Source organism: Acipenser ruthenus, chromosome 1 (assembly GCF_902713425.1).
Source record: "Acipenser ruthenus chromosome 1, fAciRut3.2 maternal haplotype, whole genome shotgun sequence".
Lineage (NCBI taxonomy): Eukaryota > Metazoa > Chordata > Actinopteri > Acipenseriformes > Acipenseridae > Acipenser > Acipenser ruthenus.
This window is the reverse complement of record NC_081189.1, coordinates 92,271,025-92,294,679: the sequence shown is the minus strand read 5'-3', so window position 1 is coordinate 92,294,679 and position 23,655 is coordinate 92,271,025. Positions and strand designations below refer to the sequence as shown.

The following is a 23,655-nucleotide window of genomic DNA, read 5'->3' as shown; positions in this document are numbered from 1 at the left end:
AATTGTAATGTGTACAGTACATGGTAGCAATCACTGGAATAAAAAAAAAGACTGACACTGCAGTTCAAGTAAACCAAATCAATTTCACTGTTACTCTTAAATAAGAGTAAAAAAACAAAATACAAATCTAAACATTAAAAGAACACACATTATTTGCAATGCATATCAATCTGTTTCTGTGCAGTATATATAATGTTCTGCCTACTGTATGAAACTCACTTTTCTGCAGAATCCTAAAGTCTGGTGAGTCCTCGATCTCCCTTCCTTGCCTGAGCCACTGCACTCTCAGGGGTGGGGTTCCTTTGACTCTGCACTCTAGCACCACCACCTGGCCTTCCAAAGCAGTGACGTCCTGCAGAGTCTATATAGTGACCACACAACGAAAAGGAAAAACGATGAGAAAACCTTTGATGGCTGACCCAGGTAAATGTACTTATTAAAAGAGAAGTGAAAAACAAATTGCTGGCACCAATTATTTCCCCTCCAATTAATTTGTACATGTATGGTTCAGTTAACAATGTATGTATTAATATTTACTGCATATACACGGCATTGGCACAATTATTTTAATCTATTGACCTTTAACAAACATGAAAGCCAATTTTCAGCTCCATAAAAAAAATGTCATTATCTATGATAACATAACTCAATGCAAACCTTTTAAAAGCACATTATTCTTCTGCTTGCATATTTGCCAAATTCTTTTTTAGCATCTAACAGATTGAATAATAGTTAATGAAACACTCAATCAGAAATCTAAATCTAAGGGAAAGCTTTAAGAAACTATGTCAAGTAGACACACATTTTGGCTAGTGTTTAATATTTAACATTATGGAATGGGTAACATACCTTTGTGTAGACTGGCGGTGTGGCAGTAAATCCATCTTGTCCATACAAGGAGGAAACGGGACTCTGAACCTAAATGCCAAAAGCACAGAGGTGGGTCTGCATACTGCCGTTTAGATCATTGAAAATGATGTACCAAGGTTATGGAAGTCAGCATTTCTATCACTGTGGATATATCTGGAAAGTGTTTTTGTCTGTACAAGCTTGTAAAAAGGAGAACACTTTTATTTATTGAATTTAGATCTGCTGCTGCTCAGGTTCAATTAATCAGATTCCAGTATAATTTTGTATGCAGGATAAAACTAATTGAGCACAACAACATCTCTCAGGATTTTACCCGTTGCGCTGGAACCGAGAGTGGCTGGATGAGAGCTGAACGGAGCTGCTGCACCTCTGAGCTCTTTGAGGAAGGAGAGCCTATCGTAAGAGACACTGAAGAGGTTTTCTTTTGCACTCTGAAAAGCAAAGGGAAGGAGAACAGCTATGCAATAATACCAGACACAGTGGACAGGAAATTCCCAGAGATTGCAGACTGGATGTTAACAGATAAAAACGTTGTTATGGTGATATTGGGCCCTATTCATAAAGCTTTAACTTATGTTTTTTCAAAGTCTGTTTTAATAAATAGAGGTTTAATATTCATGAAGCATGTGTGGACAGCTGTTGCCTTTAACAGTTTCTTCATAAAAAGAGTCTTTGAAACATTATTAAGAAAAACCCTTTAAATAATATATTACATCTTTGTGAATAGGGCCTATACAGCAATGGAGATGGGTTGTGCATTTTGTTTTTGAAGCATGTTAGGCTTTCTGTTCATCCACTTGAAAAAAAGTAGTAACTTTGTGGTCTTAATTCAGCACCCTTGTAGACAAGTCTCATCTGAGGTTAAACCTGAAGCCAGTCCCCAAGGCAATTTAGAAATGTTTTAAAATAAAATAAAGGCATTTCATTTTCACAAGCAATAATACAGGTGAGTATTTGTGTTAGTAGAGTGCTTATAAAGGACTACTATAGAATGCACATTGTTTTAGAAGCCCAGGCAGTGTTGAGGTTATTTGAGAAAAATATCCTATACACCTGCTCCTTTTCAAACAATTGCTTTTGAATTAAACACCTACATAACTAATTTGCATGAGGCCAGCAAAAGCCTCCAGATCCAACATGACTCTTGATTATGCCTAGATGAAACTGAACCAAGGAGAAAAAGGGCTTCCGGCCCCACTGCCAGTCTACATATCCCACCCTAACAAAACCAACAAAAGAAGCTCCCTGTGCTTGAAACCCCATCCTGGATATAGTTCTACTCTCAATGTTGTCACTATGAATTAAACCAGGTTCTAATATAATAGACAGCATTGTTATATGGCATTTATGCCACTTTAAAAGCATTGCCATCAGTAGCATGGTTCCATAGCCACACAACAGACCAAAAACATCACAGGACAGCAGTGTGGAGTAGTGGTTAGGGCTCTGGACTCTTGACCGGGGGGTTGTGGGTTCAATCCCCAGTAGGGGACACTGCTGTTGTACCCTTGAGCAAGGTACTTTACCTAGATTGCTCCAGTAAACACCCAACTGTATAAATGGGTAATTGTATGTAAAATAATGTGATATCTGTATAATGTGAAATAATGTACAATGTGATATCTTGTAAGTCGCCCTGGATAAGGACGTCTGCTAAGAAATAAATAATAATAATAATAACTTGAATGCAGGCCTGTGGCTTTCCTGCTAACCATGTAGTCTGGGCTTACAACTCAGGAAGATGCTATGAATTAATTTTATATCAAATGCAATTATTACAACTTGAAGGCGTTGCAATACTTATAATTGTACCCTGTATTTAACCCTGACGTGAATGACTGAGAAACTGAGAAACATGACAGGTTAAAACTGTGAGCCAAAACGCTTCTGTTACTCAGGGACTCACTGTGGCATGGCTCCTAGCTTCGTTTTCAGCATGGATCCTTCTCCTTCCGAATCTGAAGAAGATGCCCCTAAAACAAAGACATTTGTATTGCATGTTTTACTCTACGAATAGGGAAGATTTGTTTTTTCCATCTCCAGTCAGAAGTTGCAAAGCAAAATTTGCAGTCAGATTGTTATTTCCACAACACGAGCTCCAACACTGGTGTCTTTTCATTTTTAATGAAACTGGAAGAAGTACTGAGACAAAGAGGACCAAGAAAAACAAAGGGATAGCAGGCATTCAATAGGAAGAGACCGAAAGCTACTGTTCCAAGTGACTATGATATGGATGAGGCCTGAGCCAATCATAGATTACACCAATATGTAGACCTTGGACACAACAGGAAGACACTTCATATACTAAGTAGTATTGTAAAATTCCAGTTTCGCAACCAGGATTTGTAAACATCTGGAAAAGCTTTCTTTTGCATTTTTTTGGAAAATTATTATTGTTTTTTTAAAATTGCCCAATTATTTTATCCCTGATTTTCTCCCCAATTATTATTTTTGCTCACCGCAGCAATTCCTTGCATAGCTCTGGAGGAGTTAAGGATCAGTGGGCATCCTCCGATCCCATGACCAAGTTAGCTTCCTCTTCTACACCCAGGAACTCGAGAGCGGATTTTAGCGAGCTACTGGCCTCTGGAGGACAAAGGCCAGCACTGCAGGTGTCCGCCGGAGTTCTTCACTAGGCACCTGGCCGGTAGCAGATGAGGAGGAACAGTCCCTGACAGTTTTGCCTCCCATAAACCAAGGGAGTGCCAGTGCCAGTGCCAGTGCCAATACGAGGCTACCTCCGGAATCACCAGCGAAGATTGGCGACTTCGCACAGCCAGGACGCAAACCTGCGCTCCCCTGACTGTATGACTCACCCTGCACACCACATAGATGTGCTTTTACCAGGTGAGCCTGGGGACCAATTTTTGGAAGATTTTTATTTGCTCCCTAAGGGTGATTGGCATTAACAAATTAATATTATTAATAATAATAATGATGCTGATGATAAGGGTGAAGTAGTGCACACTAGGCACTTCACAGCTAACTGCGAGCCCAAGAAAAATATGCTGAAATGAACCAGCAAATTCAAAAGCACTGTTCCAAATGCAATCAAAAATTCCCAAAAAAAGTATAATTGGCACTTGTCATTTTAATGACAATATATACATACCGGATCCTGCCAAGTCAACACCCAGGGGGTGTAAAGTTGGCATTAAGGCAAAAGTTGGCGTTGCCTCAGGCAGGGGCGAAATTACAGGCATTATTGCAGAGGGAGTACTTTTAACATTAGGTAGATAGATTAAGTTTACAATTAAGTATGCTTAAAATTCAAAGGTAGAGCACAGGACACTGTCACGATAAAGAATCAAGAAGTAATAGGCAATGACTGTTGAAATACAATTCAAAGTTGCTGCAGTATGTCCACTGTTTTGTCATTTAAAATCTTTTCATTTTAAATTACAAAACGACATCATGAAAAACCACATTTGCAGGTAAAAACCCTAAAATTAAAGTCGCTACATTCAAAAAAAATATAAACATGTGAAATTTTCGGTCCATGAAAATAAAGGGCTTTATAATCTTTGCAAGTAAGAAATTGCAGTGTCCAGAGTGAAAACACAACACGAAATAATAAATTAACATCCAAAGTAGCACTATAGCATTAACATGTTCAATACAAAAATATGGTGCCTGAGTTACAAGCTCTTGCAGTGTCTAAAAAAAAAAAATTCAAAAATATGGATTGTAGCGTAACAACAGGAAAGCATAATCAATCAGACTGCAGTCTGTATCATCTGATCTGAAACCGCCGAACTCCACATCTTCGTTATCTGAGCCGAAGATAACCCAAACCCTGAATCATTCAATGCACAGAGCAACTACTAGGCAGTTTTTTCTATTCACGTGAGCCGCGATATTTCCTCTCAGGCATTAGTTGGGGTGTGGCGACCGTTCAAACAGGTTGTTGACTCGGGAGAATCAGAGTATTTTAAATATATGGTAGCAAACATTTCTTTTTTAAACTGGAATATATTTATAATGTATTATTTCCAATAAATATATATTTTGTAAAGCAATATATTTGCATGTATATGTCTATGCAGTAAATGAGCTGATTTTGCAATATATATATATATATATATATATATATATATATATATATATATATATATATATATATATATATATATTTGCATAATGTATTGTAAACATAAAATAAATATATGTGCAGTACAGTCACATCAGATTGAAGTTTACTTCTTTGCTGGATCAATTTACCACATTTGATTCCCTACACAGTATGAAAGATGAGAAAGAAAGAAAGAGGCGATAACTCACATACCTTCAATGTAAACTTCTGCTGATGTATTGTCTGACCCGAAAGAGTTTGCAGCCACACAAGTGTAGCGTCCTGTGTCGTCTTCAAAGGCTTCAACGATGACTAACGTGTGGAGATCATAATCCTGACAGATCTGTATGTCGGGAGAATTCTTTAGCTCCTTCCCCTCACAGAACCAACTGAGAGAGAGAAGAGAGAGAGAGAAAATGTTAATGTTGCACAGTCGTACAGAAGGCGGAGAGAGAAGGAATCGTGAGGGTCCCTTTGTCTTACAGCTGCACTCCAGTAATTGATATTTGTAAAGTAGCAGGGCCTGGTGCCATTCCAAAATAATCCCCATTATCTGTATGTTCATACCTTAAGGCTTGCCAACTGCCAAGAACAAGACAGTAAATTACTTGTTATTGTACAGTTTGTGCACCTGAATTTACTGTATGAAAAGGCTTCACCTTCAACCTTCTAAAGTACAAAGTTTACATAAGGGTGTCCAGATATCCTCTCCTGGCTTTGACACTTACATTTCCCCATGTCTGTGTTATAACAGTAGAGCGCTACAGTCAGTTCCTGTAGCTATATATCTCTCTTTTGAGGATTAGCCCATATGAGAAGCACTTAGTGTACAGTAAGTACTATATTGTATTACAGTATTATCAGTAATGCTGTGTTATGCATGCAGAATAACTGTTCTTGCCAGAACTTTAGAATACTACTGTTTTTTTGGGGGGTTTTTTTGCTTTAAGGGATAGTCTAGGTAATTAAGAGTGCATTAGGTCATGCAGGACTGAGTGTAAGCTTTGTACTCCCTCAGACAGCTCAGACAGTGTACCAAGATTTTTAAGCCTGCCCTCCCTGTAATAATGTATCAGAAACAAGTATCTGTCATTGAGTATTCTATATGAAGATGCTCCAGTATAACACGTTTAAAGTTACCGTTTCATTAAGTTCAGTCTTGTTCCAGCTCCCTGGTATTTTGGATTATTACCAGCAATCCTTCTGTAAATGAACTGGGGCTCAATAGAAAGGACATGTGCACAAGTGCCAGAAGGGATAGCTAGGGAATTTTCAATGTTAGCCTTTTACCCAAGAATTAAGACAAGGTTGAACAAGGTAAAAAAAAAAAATCTCTGTTTAATCATTTTCTAAAGCTTTGTATTATGTGGGATTAGTAAAATTACACTGTACTTACATGTTAGTACAGGATTGACTGCATGTAACATGCAGTAAATTCTTCTTTTTTATGTCCAATTTCTTCTGATTTAATCCCCTTTTTCTACTGTATTTTGCAGGACTCATCAAAACCCACTTTAATAACTAAAACCAATCTAATCTAATCCAAAGGGATGATGTAATTATATGTTGAAAATACTATATACCTACAGTCCCGAGAAAAAGTTTGTGAATCCCAATGATAATTATGGAAATTCCATAGTTTTACCATGATAGCCTTCTTGAATCAAAACCAGTCTTTTCTTAAATATCCAATAGGGTTTATTTTAACCAATTAGATGTCTTTTGAAACAAAATGACGTATGAATTAGAAAAACAATGAGTAATTAAGATTCAGGGTATGTGAAAAAGTAAGTGAACCCCTGGTTTTATCAGCTCAATTAAGCAGATAATTAGAATCAGGTGTTTAAATAATTAGGTAGATCTTCAGGGGTGAGTTTGGGAGGCCCCACCCTATATAAAGATCAGAAACTTTGTGAGTTTGGTCTTCACCATACAGGTGTGTGGAAACACGTCATGCCATGATTAAAATAAATCTCTTTAAAACAGAAAAACAGTTATTGATGCTAGAAAGGGTTGCAAAACCATTTCTAAGGATTTGGGGCTCCACCAATCCACTGTCAGACAGTCTACAAATGGCGAAAGTTCAAGACCACAGTCACGCTACCCAGGAGCGTACGTCCTACCAAAATCTCTCCAAGAACAAACTGGAAAATCATCAAGGAAGTCACAAAGAACCCCAGAGTAACATCCAAGGATCTGCAGGCCACTCTCGCCTTGGCTAATGTGAGTGTTCATGACTCAACTATCAGAAAAAGACATGGTGTTCATGGAAGGATAGCCAGGAGGAAACCACTGCTCTCTAAAAAGAACATTGCTGCCCGTCTGAAGTTCGCCAAAGAGCACATAGATAATCCACAAGACTTCTGGAACAATGTTCACTGGACAGACGAGTCAAAGGTAGAACTTTTTGGCCTCAATGAGAAACGTTATGTTTGGCGAAAACCAAACACTGCGTTTGAACAGAAGAACCTCATCCCAACTGTCAAGCATGGTGGTGGGAGTGTGATGGTTTGGGGCTGCTTTGCTGCCTCAGGACGTGGACGTCTTGCCATCATTGACACAACCATGAATTCTGCATTGTATCAGAAGTTTCTAGACCTAAAGAAGAAGAAGAGTCCGGATCTAAACCCCATCGAAATGTTGTGGCAGGACCTGAAGCGAGCTGTCCATGCAAGGAATCCCCTCAAATGTCACTGAGTTGAAACAGTTCTATAAGGAGGAATGGGCCAGAATTCCTCAAAACCGATGTGAGAGACTGACAAACAGTTATAGGAAACGCTTAGTTGAAGTCATTGCTGCTCAAGGGGGTGCCACCAGTTACTGAATCTAAAGGTTCACATACTTTTTCACACATGGATATTGAATGTTGAATCATTTGTGGATTAATAAATGTTGAAAAAGTATCATGTGTTTGTGTCATTTGTTCAGTCAGGTTACCTTTATCTATTATTAGGACTTAGATTAAGATCTAATAACATTTTAGGTTTGAAATATGTGAAATATGAGAAAATCCTAAGGGGTTCACAAACTTTTTCTCGGCACTGTTATGATGGATTTTTTTTATCAACTCTTTCAGCTGTTTTTGACAGGTTTCAGTAAAACCGAAATCAAAGTTTAACACTAGAACGACCAAGGTGGTCATTTTGACCGTTTTTGGAATTTAAATTTAAATTGCGGTGCGTGTGTTTAAGATACAGTACTGTGCTTTCCTGACTTTTCCTAAATATGTTTACTAATTACCGTGACAAAGCAAGAATCGCGTAGCTGCAAAAATTAGTGAGATAAAATGCTGTCATACCTATTCTGACCAGGAGCTGTCAAATTGACTGCTACATATAAAACACATTATAACAATGAAATGTTGTGGTATTATTTGTATTTATCAGTCGGGACTTGCCGCCATGTATTGAAGTTTGATTATATCAGTCTGCATTGATCAAGTGAGCGGTCTTCTGACATTTTTATTGTTTCTATGAGCCTCCTGATAGCCCATCAATCAGCCTTGACAGCTCATGGCGCCCAGCTGTCTGTCTGTGAGGAGAGTCTATCACCTATGTTTTAGATTCACAATGGTTATTATATAAGTCACTTGTTTTTCTAAGAAATCCATTGTTACCCCAATACACATTGAAAATATTACAGTGGAAGAGCAGCCAGATTGCAAAATGTAATGGCAACAAGACTGTTGATAGCTGTGCCAAATGCGCAAAGACAGTCTGCGGTAAGTGCACTGCATATGTTGAAAAGCGCAGGATCTGTGTGATTTGTGCCAGCACTTAGACTTTGTAAACGATTTTAAATGAAGCCTAGTCTGTTCAAATGTTTATTTATTCATGTCATTTTGATTATAGTATGTCTGTGTATAAACGCATAGCTTCAGTTGCATATATGCAGGCAATATAAACCCATTTATTTTACTTTCTTTTATACTTATTTACATCATTTCAGTTGTACAGTTTTGTATGTACATGATATACCTGTATATACACACATTTATTTTCAAATGTTTGTTTATTTCATTTTTTCACATTTTTTGAGGTTGCGCTTTATGTAATATGTCTGTATATAAACACATTTCTGTTCAAATGCCCGTTTACTTACAATGTTTCAGTTGTGTAGATGTTTTATATGACGTTCCTGAATAAAACTACGACTTACATTCAATTGTTTGTCCTTTCATTATAATAATTATGTTGTTTTTAATAAGCCGGTCAAATTGATGCTCGTGGTTGTTCTAGGTATGCGGATAAATGCGGTCATTCTAGTGTTAAAACTGAAAAACCGAACTGCATTTGGTCAGCCAAGTGAAAGGGACATATCATTATTACACACATGCGTTTCTTTTAACTGTGACAAGCTCAATACAGTGTTATTGCATCACTCATACCAATGTATTATACAATTAGACTTAGTAGACAAGCAATTTTCTTATTTATTATTTTTATGGTACCCCCACTGTCGCCACAGTTGGTAGTAAGTGGCGAATCATGTCTGATTAGATGCAGCTCATACTTTTTCATTGTACAAAAAATTTGGCTTTTGGTTTCGGTCTGGTTTTCTCTTTTGTCGGTTTGGAATTTTATGCAAATGCTGGTTTTGGTTTGGTTTCGGTTTGGGAAAATCATCTCCGTTGCATCCCTAAAGTATATTGTACTAACACGCAGGTATTGTGTACTGTATGTGTCTATGCACCAAAACACTGTTCAGACAAATTAACTAGTTTCTCTTACAGCAAAGGGCTTATGCCTACATCTGAGCAGCAACCAACTACAGTAATTATAGGAACAAGTTTATTACACCCATCCCAACACCATCTGAACATAGACGCCCCATTTAGAACCAGGACGCTCTGAACCTTGACAACTCATCTACCTTAACTGCCAACCCTTTTTTTATGTACTTGTTGTTTTAATTAAAGGGACCAGTATCGGAAATAGATTATTCCTAATGGAGAGGCCCAGTTGAGATAGTTACAGAGCTATTGGTACTGTAATTGTTAAGAGTAAATGTACAGACCTTCTGTTCTGAACAAATTAATTTAAAGGCTACAGAAGTAGTACGGGGAGATAACATCAGAATCAAGACATTTTTTTCCCTGGCATTTCACTTTCAATTAAGTCCATGCCCTTCTGTGAGAATACAATAGATTTCTTTAGTATTGTAGAACAGCATGCCAGCTACAGAACAAGCTAATTGCCCAACGATCATGGCGTGAAGTACTGGTTTTCATCTGCAATGCCAGCCTTGTCCAGAGAAACCTGAGCAGCAAATTCCCATGTCAGCTGCTTGATATAATGCACAAGTACATCTTCAATTATTATTTACGCAGCATTTATGAACTACTTGATAATGATATACTCATTTTGATTATGCTGCATGAATATGATCCTGCTACAGTTGGGGAATTGCTGTTAACAAAAGCTGAATGCAAAGCAATCTAAGTAAATGTACTTTTGTAAACAATGGACACAGAAACAAACACTCATTAATCATATTTTTACTGGATCTCATTTTGGAATCTATCTGGGTTCAATTACCAAACCTTGCATAATTACTGAGAGTCTTCAATACTGAGAGACAACAAAGTTCACGATCTAAAAACACATTTATTTTGTAATCCCGGTCTGGCGACCGCAAAGAATAATCCCAGGCAATACACAGCACTGTGTACTGCACTGTTCCAAACAATGGGTTACAGTCCAGAAATAATAAACACAGTATTACACACACAAAGACACACACATGCTCACAAGTCCACAGTGAGTGCTAACGTACAAGTGATGAAATACAATATATTTGTGCACAGTGGTGAAGTGTTGTCCAGATTTGGTGCTGGTCTTAAGCAACAGCTCCGGATCATGTTAGCTGTCTAACAAGAGCAAACATCTATAATAAGACACGACAAACAAACAAAACACTAAACACTCACGGTACATGTTTGGTTCTCCTTTTGGTTTGCTCGCAACCATAATAAAGGAACAGATTGCTTAGCCACGCCCCCTTGGTTAGTGATTGCAACCGTTTCTCCTCCAATCTGCGGTTGCCACATCGCTTCCCTTCTGGGGCGATGACTTGATGTACCGTAGCCCCGCCCCCTTTCTAGATGGCCGACTTCCACCTTTCCCTGGAATGAATTGTCAGACCATCCAGTCCGGGGCACTCTATTCCCTTTACACAGTGTCCTCACAGGTCGGGAGGGAGATTTATAACCAAGATTCATTCTTTCTCTCTCACACCCTCCATAAAAAATGAGTGTAGTTGTTTGACCCCAGCACATATATCCCATTATTTACATAATCAATGAACACAATAAAGAACTGATACCAATTGTAATCACTGTTTTGTCATGTGGCTAACCTATCGGCTATGAAATTGGTGGACCAACAAAACTCTTTTTACGCCATCTCGCAAGTAGTGGAATTAAACCATTGACCCTCAGGTAAAACACTCATGTCTCAATCCACTTAGAAATCCCCTTAGTTTGCTAGTCCTGTGGTAATGGGATTCTGTTAAAGACATTACCTAAATGACTAAGATTGTCATTTTATATTTCTGCAACAAAAATGTAACATTGGAATAATAACTTTGATCTACACAGTCATTACCGTAATTTGTCTACCGCCACTAACAAAAATAGAGAAACTGTTTTGTACTTTATATGTAACTTATAGCTTTTTTATTTTAATACATTTCAATTAAAGATAACTAAAATTGGGCTGATAAGAATCTAAAGCGAACATTTAAAAGTAACTGGGTAATTTCACATCTGCCTTCATTAGCCCTAAAGACAAAAGCAAAATTGAGGGTTTCTCTAGAAAGTAAAGGGGTCTGTTCAGAAACGGGTACTTAGCGAGTCATGAATTATATACATCTGCCAGCTGCAGTGAAGGTAAGCTGCTATTTATGCCATGACTCAGTGTGATTCAGTGCCGAGAATACACATTCCTCCATCACTGTCTGTCTGTCTGTGTCTTAATACATGATGCATAGTAATCTATCATGTGGCTTTAACATTAACAATTCAGATAGTATTGTGTAAAATTATTATTGTGCAAATCTGTTATTAAGTCTGTTATTGTGCAAAAAAAAAAAATAAGTTGGAAAATAAGTTATCCAAGGGATAGCTACAGTACGCAAACAGAAATGTGGAGGTGGTGGGTTGTGGATGAATATTATAAGTAAGGAAATCGGGTTACATTTATAGGCTACTGGCAGAGCTTTAGAATTTTAAAAACATACTAAAACAAAATAGAATGGTAAACATGGTGAAGCATGGTGGATAGATTAAGTACATAAACTTTAGTAAAGTCCAGGTGTGTGCAGTACAGAATTTACATGTTAATGCTTTATGTTGCAGAACAAACCATCATGATTTAGACAAGAGCATGCATATACCTTGTTAAGTGGCTGTTAAGCCTTGATTCTATAGTGTAATATGTAATTCTAACATTTTCCAGACCTCCATGCAAGGAAAGCAAGCTGCACACCCGGGTTTGGATAAATGAATGTGTGCTTTCAAATGTACTTGAAATCTATCATTTGTTTTAAATCAGTAAAATATGTTGTGGAGCTTTTTTGTCATGCTGTAATAAAACTGTGTTAAAACTCCTTTTGTGGCCAGTCAACTTGATTGAAACTGAAGTGACATGTCTGGTCTAATACTTTTTCTATCATATTACACTGACCACTGCTTCAAGAACATAGCCGTAAACCTCATCGGAATAAATATGCAATCAACCATATATTCACACTTTACAGAATAGCACACTACATTTTTAACTTCCCCATTAAACAATATCAAGATCTATACTGCAATGGCATTTCTGTCAGGAAAACTCATGTGATAGAAAGAACAATATTTATTCAAGCTTAGACAAGACAATACTACGTTATACATATTTTCATTTTATCTTTGGCCTTGGGCCTCATCCTTCGAGGTACCCCTCCCCATAATTAAGTTTGCTGATAGTGGAGAAGCTGACTGTAGGGAAGCCATGGGCAAGAGGACAGGTTAGCTGCCCTTCCCCCAAGACGAAGCCGAAAAACAGAGGGAGGCTGGGGAGGAGGCAAACTCTGACGTATAGTGGAGACGAATGGACTGAGGTAAAATATAAAGCCCTTACTAACTGATCATTGCAGATGTTGTTTATTGAATGACAAATGGGATACTAGCCATTTGACTGACAAATGTCTGATAATGGAGGCGCCTAATATGCTTGATGTTTAATCTGGCTTAAAAGTGAGTTCCCTGCCTGAACCACCACTTTGCTGAATACAACAGGCACGGGCAACTCCCATCCGGGAGGGCCATTCTACAGCAGGTTTAACAAGTAATGATAAATTAAACAATTAAGAATATGATTGGAACAAACTCCTAGCCTGGAAATACCACTCAACAACATAATCGGGCACCACTACAGTGACACTGTGTAGTGGTAAAATTGTTTCAGTGAATTATAACATTTATTCCATCTGTTTGGCCACAAGAAAGAAAAAAAAACCGAGAATATATTCCCCCAACAAACTCTTGGTAGCTGAAACAAAATGAATGCAAAGACTAGTGCTGTTTTTACATTCAATAGTGATATAGCTAAGGGAATTCCCACTATTAAAAAAAAGAAATCCATACTAGTGTATGTCTTGTCTAGATAATTTACACTACTCACTGACTATCATGTTTCAGTGATTCTTGTGTGGTACCAACATTCTGGTTATCTTTGTTTTGTTTTTTTTCACTCTTATTAAAACATTTACAAATGAGCTCTCATTGAACAATATCAGTGATGTTAACTTTATTGCTGTAACCCTAACCAATATACAACAGGCAACCAGTGCTATAAACACAATCAATAGGCCCCCCAACTTCCATCAACCGCAAATGACTTCCCATGACTACGCTGGAACCAAACTGTGTAAACCAAGAGGTGTAAGGATGCATCTTCTTGCCAGTTCACAGGGTGTCTCAGCTTCATAAAGAAGGCTTTGTATTTACCAGGTGTGAGAAAAAATAACTAAAATAAGATTGGCGGTTACCAAGGTGAGTGTTTATATTTGTTCTGGAAAACAAAATCTGTCTGGGACAGTAAAAGAGAAATCTCACCCTATTAGTGCTCTGCAGGCTATGTATGCCCCAGGAAATGTGCTTTCCTTTCCTCTTTTCTTTTGATGCTCACCTGCACAGCACACCTCTACTCTACCACTAACCTTGTCTGCATTATAATTTACAGAAAACAGTGCCGGCCCCTAAGGCAAATCACACAGAGGAAAAAGCAAGTGAGCAAAGGAGACCCGTCTAAGAGCAGCCCCAACAGTTAGTCTGCAGGCACATGATTCATCATGACTGGAATCAGCACCGGGGATGTTGGGACAACAGAAACTCTATAGCTGTACAAAATCTCTCTGGACAACTGGATAAATGTTAGATTAATTGCACATTCTTTTTGATTAGTCTGTGCACTGACAACACAGCCACTTCAAAGTTAGGTGAATAACAGATTAATGACTGAATGCTTACCCGCAAACAAAGTATGACAAAGTGATCACTACAGCTGCATATTGCAGGGCTCTGTGCACAGCTGTTCTGACATAAGCTTTAGGGCATTCTATTTCAATTGGTGCAATCAGTAACCAGTTTTCTTAATGGAATATCAGACAGGTAATAGCCAACAGGAATTGATGTATGGAGAACACTTTGTTATTCAAAAGCAAAAAAAAAAAAAAAAAGTGTGCTCTTCATAAACGCGTTGAACTAGAACGGAAAACATGTACACATTATTATGCAAAGTAATACAATATATGCAATGAGAAAGGTGTATTATTAAAAAACACGAATACATCGTTTTTTAATGTTAATGAAAGTCTTCAAATACAACTGCAAACACATAGCGCACGCACCAGGGCAATTCATTGATCAATAGATATTTCGGTGAGACTCGCAAAATAAATGCCATTGCAATCAATAATCAGTTCATTGTTGCATCTCTAGTACCACTTAGGTTCCTGATATAAAGACTTTGTTTTGCTTTAGAACACATTGGGCAAGATTTTCAAAAAACAATGTTATTATTGTATCGAACTCGTGGTATAGTAACGAGAGCTTTGTAGCAAGTGATTTTCAAACGAAATGTGTTAAATCAATCCGTTAATGTTTTGAAATTGAGTCGATGAGGTTGTTAATGAATGCATTTCTTGTTAAAAAGCTTAATTGTAGCAGGTCACGTACATCACTTCCTGTCTCAACGACTAGCTAAGGGGAACTCGTTAATCAAAATGCATGTTGATGAGATAAAGAAAAATGAATGGAAGCATAATTGGCTGTTATAGAAACTAGTAGTACTAGAGTACAGGGAGGCGGCTCGACCAGCAGCCACATGGAAATAAAAAATAATGGGAATATCTACGTTGTGTATAATTTGTAAATTAAATTTAAAATTGTGGTGTTTTGTCATGCAGAATGTACTTTTATTTAGAACACTTCACAATAAAATGCTGATTTACGATTATCTGGCGTGTGGGTAAAAATCGGACGGTACGGATTAAAATAAAAAACAAAATGAAACCCCAGCCATTACCCTCATTCGGGGCGATATTTTGCCACAGCTTACTATATACAAATCTTTTAATGTGCATTTTGCAGTCTTCTTCTGGTTAAAAAAAAAACCTGTAAGCCATAAGTATTGTAGCGTTCTCGGTTCCCTCTCCCCTGCCAGCCTCAAGTCTGCTCACCAAGCTACAGTCCGACGAGTGTGTACCGGGGTACCTGCGTCCACTTCTGACACCAATGTAGCGATCTCGGTTCCCGCAGGCAGGCGCATCGCACAGGGCGAGGCAATCCACACACAGGCAGAGGGCGGGCGTGAACCCGGGCCCTCTCGCACTGAAGCATAGCGCCAATACCGCTGTACAAAGGAGCTAGCTTCTGTGGCGCCAGGCTGTTGTGTCAATGCCAGTGCTGCTTAAGACTGCCTCTGAAGTAAAGAAACCCTTAATAACCCAGGCAGAAAACAGTGGTATGTTATATATCCCAGTAGAGCTGTTAGGGGCCCCAGTGTAAGTGGATTAAAGCAGTGCTGCTATTTAAAATAACTACTTTTTATATCCTCAGAAACCATCCTTAGTGTGCTTTCCTTACTGAATTGGATTGTCTTGAATATCAGATAATGTTATCTATTTGTCTTCCGGACAGACCCCTCTAGAAGATCTAATTAAGCCTGAAGCTGTGACACTCATTTACCCATCTTAAATATCAGTCATTTCCGTATTTGTTGGGCAGAGCCAAAGCAGGATTCATTTTAGAGCCTGCACTGCATTAAAATAATTATATAAGAACTCTCTACCAACTTTAGGGTTTTTTTTTCTCCTTGCTGACATTGACAGACAATTGTTTTAAACGCAAACTAAAATTCTCCTTGTAAAAAATATTTTTCTATAGAAACTATAGCTCATTTTCAGTCTGCTGGAGGGGAGAAGGGCAATGCTAGTGGCATCAACCTGTGGAAACTCATAATCGAAACAACAGAAACCTACATTATCAAGTGACATGGAAATAAACAGAAAGACCACTCTGCAGTTTTTGTTTTTTAAATATAATTCATTATTTGAACTGTCTTCACAGTTCATTTATTTAAAATGACTTAACCATAAATGCCATCAAGCTCAAATAAACAAACAATAAACTCTTTTAACTTTCAAATGCCAGATTGTTTGTTTTTTGCAAGAAATTGTGGTTTCATGAATCAGCCGTATGCACAATGTTAAACCATAGAGAGCCAGATGCAGGCCTGGTTATGAAATATGGCATTAATCTCAGTTTCTTGAAAACCCCCAAAAACAGCTAAAAGCTTCACAGGCCTTTATTTTCCAGAAAAAGTTAATTTTGTAGGCATTGGTAACAGGAATAATCTTTCATTATGCTATAAAACAAATATCTTCATAAATGTAAACTGCTGAAATCTTCATGTTTAAGAAAAACAATATTTACTGCATGTGGTAAGAGCAGTGTTTGTTCAGTAATGTTAAAAAAGTCACGCAATGTTTGTTTATTTGCTATAAAAAGCATACCATTTGTTTTGGATTGTAATCATGCATGATGATAAAAGCATCATTAAATTGTGTTATTGAAAATTGTAATTACTTGTACCGAGAGCTAATAACAAATTAGTCTTTCTTAAATGCCATCTGTTTTGAATTTGTTTTTACCCACATGACAATACAGATGAATACCTGGTTTGGTAGAATGTTTTTTTTTGTTTTATGTTTTTTTATTAAAAGTTTAATCTATAGTGGAATCTTCTGTTTTTTTTAATTTATATCTTCCAAAAATCCCCAAAACATACATATACAGAAGTACTAAAAAGTTTTGGGGGGCTCCCGAGTGGCGCATACGGTAAAGGCATTCCGCCCGGACTGCAGGATGCGCCCTATAGCTTGGAGATCGCCGGTTCAAATCAGTGATATGCCAGTGCCGACCGTGGACAGGAGTTCCCAGGGGGCGGCGCACAACCAAGCGCTGCCTATGCGGGGTGGGGGTTAGGTCGGCTGGGGAGTCCTTGGCTCACCGCACACACCAGCGACCCCTGTGGCTGGCCAGGTGCCTGCAGGCCAGACTGTATGCAATTTGGAACTGTGGTCCTCTGACGCTGTAAGTTCTGAATATGGCTGCACGGCGGACTTGCAGAAAGAAAAAAAGCAGACGGCTGACGGCACTAGTTTCAGAGGACGCGAGTGCTCATCTTTGTCTCTCCCGAGTTAGTTCGGGGGTTGCAGTGGTGAGCCAGGCTGAATAATAATTGGACATTGGGGAAAAAGAAATGGAAAATTAATAAAAATAATTGTTTAAAAAAAAAAAAAAAGTTTCTGTTGCTTTTACAAATTAGTTTTTAGTACAGTACAGTAGCTCTGCAAATGAAGCTACATCAATGGACATCAGTGGAAAAATATTGCAACAAAGAAAAGACCATCTGTCAATCCAGATGTCTGCTGATTAAGATGTTTATTTAACTAGCTTTCAAAACAAGTACAACAAAAAATGTTTACATTGTTTTATTTAGAATCTCTAACCAGTTTATTAAAAAAAAAAAAACTAAAAAGAAGAAAAAAGAAACCTTTGACAGACTAAGAGACACGACTCCATGGTTACAAAATCTCTATGCTATAAAAAATTGTAGATTCAGCTGTCTACTTATTTAATTGACCTCCCATTTTTTGCCAGCCCCTCCATTAGTGAAAACATTTTTTTATTTTATTTATTTTTTTTGTCTCCCATAACTGCTGAAAAATCTGAATTGGTTAGTATTTACCAGAAGGGGCACCACATGTCTAAGCTCGTATCAGGAGTCTTCAGTTATTCAGTGATTAAGCACAGGATGCTGGCAATTTGAGCAATCAAGACCTCAAGTTGTCCTTCCAGTACCATATGATAAGAATCAGCCTTGACAGATTTGATGGGTCATTGAAGCCTTCTAGAATTGTCAGATACAAATCTGAGAGTTGCTTTATATAAATAAACAGAAAACAGATCTCCCCAACTGACAAAAGTGTGAGGGGGATCCTTATCACTTAAATAGCAGTTGTTACCTTGTCCCAGTGTTTTTCTTTCATTACAAACCTAATGACCTGGATAGCCAAACATCTAAATGACACTTGAAGCTGAAGTGATTTGGCCTGTATCAACAGTCTTGTCAATCAGACAGGTGCCAGTGTTATTGAAGAATGTGGATCCCGTATCTGAGATTTGTTATTAAATCTTTGGAATCAGAAGTTGTAATGGAGTTCCCTTTTCATCCACAGAAGCTAAAAACATTGTCGTTATCAGTTGGTTCACCTGTGTTTATACTATCGTCCTTTCATAGCGGCACTTCAATAATTAACAGAACTAGCTTCGATCTTTGATACTTCAGTTGGCCAGATACCACACAACCTTGGCTGATGATTTGTTTTTAAAACAATAAAATAACTTGGAACTGAAGATCTCGGTTTCTGAGGTGACCAATTGTGATTCTAAACTATTTGGACTGGCAAGTAATTGTTTTATTTAGGAAGAGGAAACACTGCTGTAAAAGGTATCTTTAAAATCCCACACATTGCTGAACACTGAACACATACAGCTGTATTTGCTGTCTGGTAATAGGTAGAGCATAAAAATAATCAGGATCAATAGCTGCTCCTAATGTCATCATGGTTAAAAGCCTATTGTCTTCTCTGCAGTTAAATAATTGTCCTGAAAGTTAATCGTTTTTGCTGACTACCACCATGCTGTTTCATAGTCGACAACCTACATACAGTAGATTGGGGACATTTAGAAAATATTTTCTGTCAAAACATTTGTCAAAGGATTGTATGTTTTACTACAACCCCCCATATAGGATGAAATGCTCTGTTTCTTTATTTAACACTTCATGGGGCAGGAGCCAGGCTACTTGTAGTTGCCTGACTTCTCGGGGAGCCGCCCACAGTTGGGACCAAGCCCTTGGCAGGACGAGGTCCGCGTTGTGGTGAAGTCACTGCCACAATTAGGTGAGACCGCATCGTGGTGAGGCAACTTCCATGACTGGGCACAGGCCACCCTCAGGGACATAGTTAGTAAAGATTGAATACATATAGAAAAGGGGTCCCCATCTCTTGGGGGACCCGACATTCACAAGGGGTCCCCATCTCTTGGGGGATCCGACATACAAAAGAGGGGTCCCAGTCTCTTGGGAGGCCTTGTACATAAATAGAAGCTCGAGCACCTGAAAGGAAGGAAGTAAAGGGGGGAACTTTGGCTCAGAGAGCTGCTCTCAATGAGGTGAATTATGAGACACACCCCCAGAAAACCTGAAACGAGAAGAGAGCCTCATGTTACGAAGGGAGAGCTCTTAGATCGAGGTTTAGCAAGAATACGTTCAGCCCCTCAGATTGCGATGGTAGTGATAGATCATGAGATGCTAAAAGGTTGGGTTTGAACGGGGGTCCCCTCTGACTCATGGAGAACCCTCCTGCTGAGGTAAAGGAAGTGGAGCTTAACCAAGGTTTTTAGAAAGTGAGATCACTAACCCCCCAAAGAATGGACCACGGGCTCCCCGCTAAAGAATTCTATATGTGCAGACATTCAAAAGAACCACCAATGCATATACAAAGAAAGAAAGAAAGAAAACATTTTAACACAACAAAGAAGGTTAGTAACTGGCTCCCTACTGACTATGTGAAGACCCTCCGCTCAGTGGAAAGGAAAAAAAAAACTTTCTTTTTAGGGGGAAAACCTTCGGTGGTCCCGACGGAAGGGTCGTCCCCACTCCGGACATACTAGTAATAGACTGTTGTGCAGAAGATATCTCAGATCGGGAAGAACGTATATGATACTGCTGATGAGGTCTAGTGCCCCATATTTTTAATTAGATGCTGGTTAGCCTTTGCTCTTACTACTGATGTCACTGCCCCGATTCTGAATGAATGAGGAGTATAGAATTGTGGGGGAAGTTCTGCTCTGGAAACCAACATAGACAGATGAGATGTGAACCAATGCCTAGATATAACAGTCCGGCTTCAATCAATGAACATGGGGTTAGAATTTGAAATAGGTTTGCGTTCTGTGATATATTTCTGCATGGAAGCATATGGGCATAGAGGAGAGTCAGTTTTTGATAGCTAAATAAATTGACCTTGCCGAAGCTGATCCGTTTTGGAAATGCACAGAAAAAGGATAAAGTGGAAATCTAAGATGAGCGTGAGATCACTGCAGTGAATACCCAGCATAGGAAAGCTGACAATAGAAGGAACTGCATATTCCGAGCATCTTCAAAAAAAAAAATGCAGTTAAACATATAGTTTCCATTGTTAGGTCATCAAATGTAGAGAAGCAGCCTTGGAGAATTGAAATCAAATTGCTTATAATATCTATAAGAGATAGGCAGGCGAGAAGGAGAAGCGGTCAGAGAGCTCTTAGGGATTCCGCACAGGAGGAGACAGACAGCTGGTATTGATAGGAGAGTTGGGGAGGTAATGGACATCAAGCGAAATTGGTATTGTATTCCTGATAGATAGGATTTGATTGTAGCTGGTGCAAAATGTAAAGAGTCCTTTGCGTGTACTATAAAAACCATAATCCAGTCCTGGTTGAATGGGGTCGAATTAATCCTGTTTTGAGAGCAGAAAGTCAAATAGGTGGTCTAGCCGGTGATATTGAGTGATGACGGGCAGTGTTTGAGGCGGAGGAACCATATGCTGTTGCACATGCAAGGTTGTAGACCGGAGGCTCTATTGTAGGGACCTGGGTTAGTGTAAAATTAGAAGTGACTGTAGCTGTTGCAGCGGCTGCGTTTATGGCAGGAATGGAGGAGAATACTGAAACTGCGAAACCCTGCTTCTGTTGCTCGATGTTGGACACTTGTTTATCCAAATTGCTGTTTGGTGTTGACTGAGGATAAGGTATATGTGAATGGTTGCATGATTTTATTTCAAAATGCGAGAATGTTCCTGTTCAGTTTTGCTGGCTGGAGCGGCTGCCTGATGGCATGATGACATGCTGGCAGCTGGAGTTTCTTGCTCTGAGACAGTCAGCCTGCTGTCTGACCTGGGCCGCTGAACAGCTGAGGGGAGTTTTCTTGGGTGGAAATATAGGTTCTGCTGCGATGGATTCACAATAGAAAATGAAAAGGGATTTTCGATTGCTCACTGCTGGGATTTCACTGCCATTTTTTATATATACTGCCCTATTGTGGGGCTGTCATAATAATTGCACATAGAGCAATCTACCCATTAAAAAAATGATAGGATTTGTATTTCAATCCCATTGATGAAGCTTGGGGTTTCTCAGTATTTAAACACTAAGCAAAGCAGATTAATTCATTCAGATCCATTCAAAACCAAAACAGCATTTGCTCCAGTGCAAAGTTTGCAACACTTAAAACAAAGAATTAGCATACTAATAAAAAATACTGATGAACCCGTTTATAAGACCTGCTTATTATCATGACATTTTTGAAAAACCACTCACCATGCAATTTAGTCGTTGCCAATATTTTCTTTATCCCGGTATTCTCCCCAATTTGGAATGCCGAATTATTATTTTTATCCTTGTTCACCGATGCAACTTACGCGCCGACTGCGAAGCCACCAGACCCATTGTGCCAGAGGATAACACAGATCCGAGTGTCTTCTACTGCAGACCGCAAGCGCCCTATCGGCCACAGGAGTCACTGGAGCGCGGTGAACTGAGGATTACCCTGCCGACCTGAACCCTCCCCACCCAGGCGGTGCTTGGCAATTTGTACACCGCCCCCTGGGAACTCCCGGCCACAATCGGCGATGGCATAACCTGGACTCAAACCAGCGATCTCCAGGCTATAGGGCGCATCCTGTACTCCATGCGGAGCACCTTAACTGGATGAGACACTCGGGAGCCCCCAGGCATGTATAGCTCACCTTCAGACCATGAGCACCGTCTCTACCTTTATTATAAATGCTTTCCTGTTAAAAAATATACTGACGGTACGCAGTTGCATCTTATACAACAATAACTAAGTCCACTTTTTTTTTTGTTGGTCCGCATGTGTACCTGCGTACCAGTTACGTGAACCCGTCTATAAGGCTTTGCCTGGCACTTGCAGCATCTTCAAGTTCAGCGTCTACTTCCCTCAAACTCAGTAATCTTTCCTCTGTAAGTTAAATATCCATTACGGAGAGCTATGTTGTGTAAAACACAAGAAGCCAGGATGATATTGCTAACCTTCTGAGAAGTATACTGTACTGTTCCCCGAGAGACATCAAAACATCGGAATCACATTTTGAGGATTCCAAATTTTCGCTCAATTACAGTACGAGCACATTTAAAGATACGGTTGTACCTGTGTTCAGCAGGGGTCGTGGGGTTGAGCAGCGGTGTCAGTAGCCACCGCTTCAGCGGATACCCGTTGTCCCCTATCAACCAGCCTCTCAGACTGTCATACCGCTGAAACGCAGCTGCCACCTGCGAATTAGCGAGGATGAGCAAGTCATGAGCGGAGCAACGACAGTTTACATAATGTAACTACATTTGTAATGTAGTTGTTTGCATCACAGATCACACACTACTTCACCACGTTCACAGAATAGGTCCCCTTACAATTTACATAGAAGTGCCTATTCTGTGTTGGTGCGTGTACTTTAGTGCTACAGGCAAACAGTGTGCTCTCTGCATGTCTCCTTCCAGGTCAGCCTGAAGCAGTTGGCAGATGTCAGTGATCATTTGTCTGTTGAGGTGAAATTGCTGCATACATTGTGTGTCAGACAGGCTCAGAAAAGACAGATGACGTCTAAATATGTGGGGACGTCTCCTCCTCCTCTCTTTGTCTGGCCACGTAGAAATTATTATTATTATTATTTATTTCTTAGGACGACTTACAATTGTTACAAAATCACAGTACAAAGTATCCCATTACAAAGTATCACATTATAAAATATCACATTAATCCAGTGCGCACTCCATATTGCTTGTATTTCTCTTTTTTCTCTCTCTCTTTTCTTTGCCTGCTTCCCTGGTAGTTTCACCGGTATTTATAGTTGAACATGTAATTTGCACAGAATTTAGACCTGGTTTTCACATGTCAATTGAAACGCAAATGCTAACACTGTTGATGGTCTGCTAAATCGCTACATTTGTATGTAAATGAGGACCCTCCCCTAAAGTTCAGCCCATATCAGCACTAACGTTGACTTGCCAAATGGGGACTAAAACGTGGTTGTTAAATCACATAGAT

The 23,655-nt window shown here is 39.0% G+C and overlaps 1 protein-coding gene across 4 annotated transcripts in view; it reads right to left on the bottom strand.

Moving 5' to 3' along the window:
* Positions 1-23,655, bottom strand: part of palld (palladin, cytoskeletal associated protein) — a 155,588-nt gene that overhangs the window by 66,730 nt on the left and 65,203 nt on the right. For all 4 annotated transcript variants that reach the window (XM_059032131.1, XM_034034838.3, XM_059032135.1 and 1 more), the window contains 5 exons: positions 5,156-5,331; positions 2,777-2,843; positions 1,184-1,301; positions 850-918; positions 220-361 (listed from right to left, as the gene is read on the bottom strand). In XM_059032131.1, the coding sequence (XP_058888114.1) occupies positions 220-361; positions 850-918; positions 1,184-1,301; positions 2,777-2,843; positions 5,156-5,331 (572 nt within the window). The remainder of the gene's footprint in view (positions 1-219; positions 362-849; positions 919-1,183; positions 1,302-2,776; positions 2,844-5,155; positions 5,332-23,655) is intronic.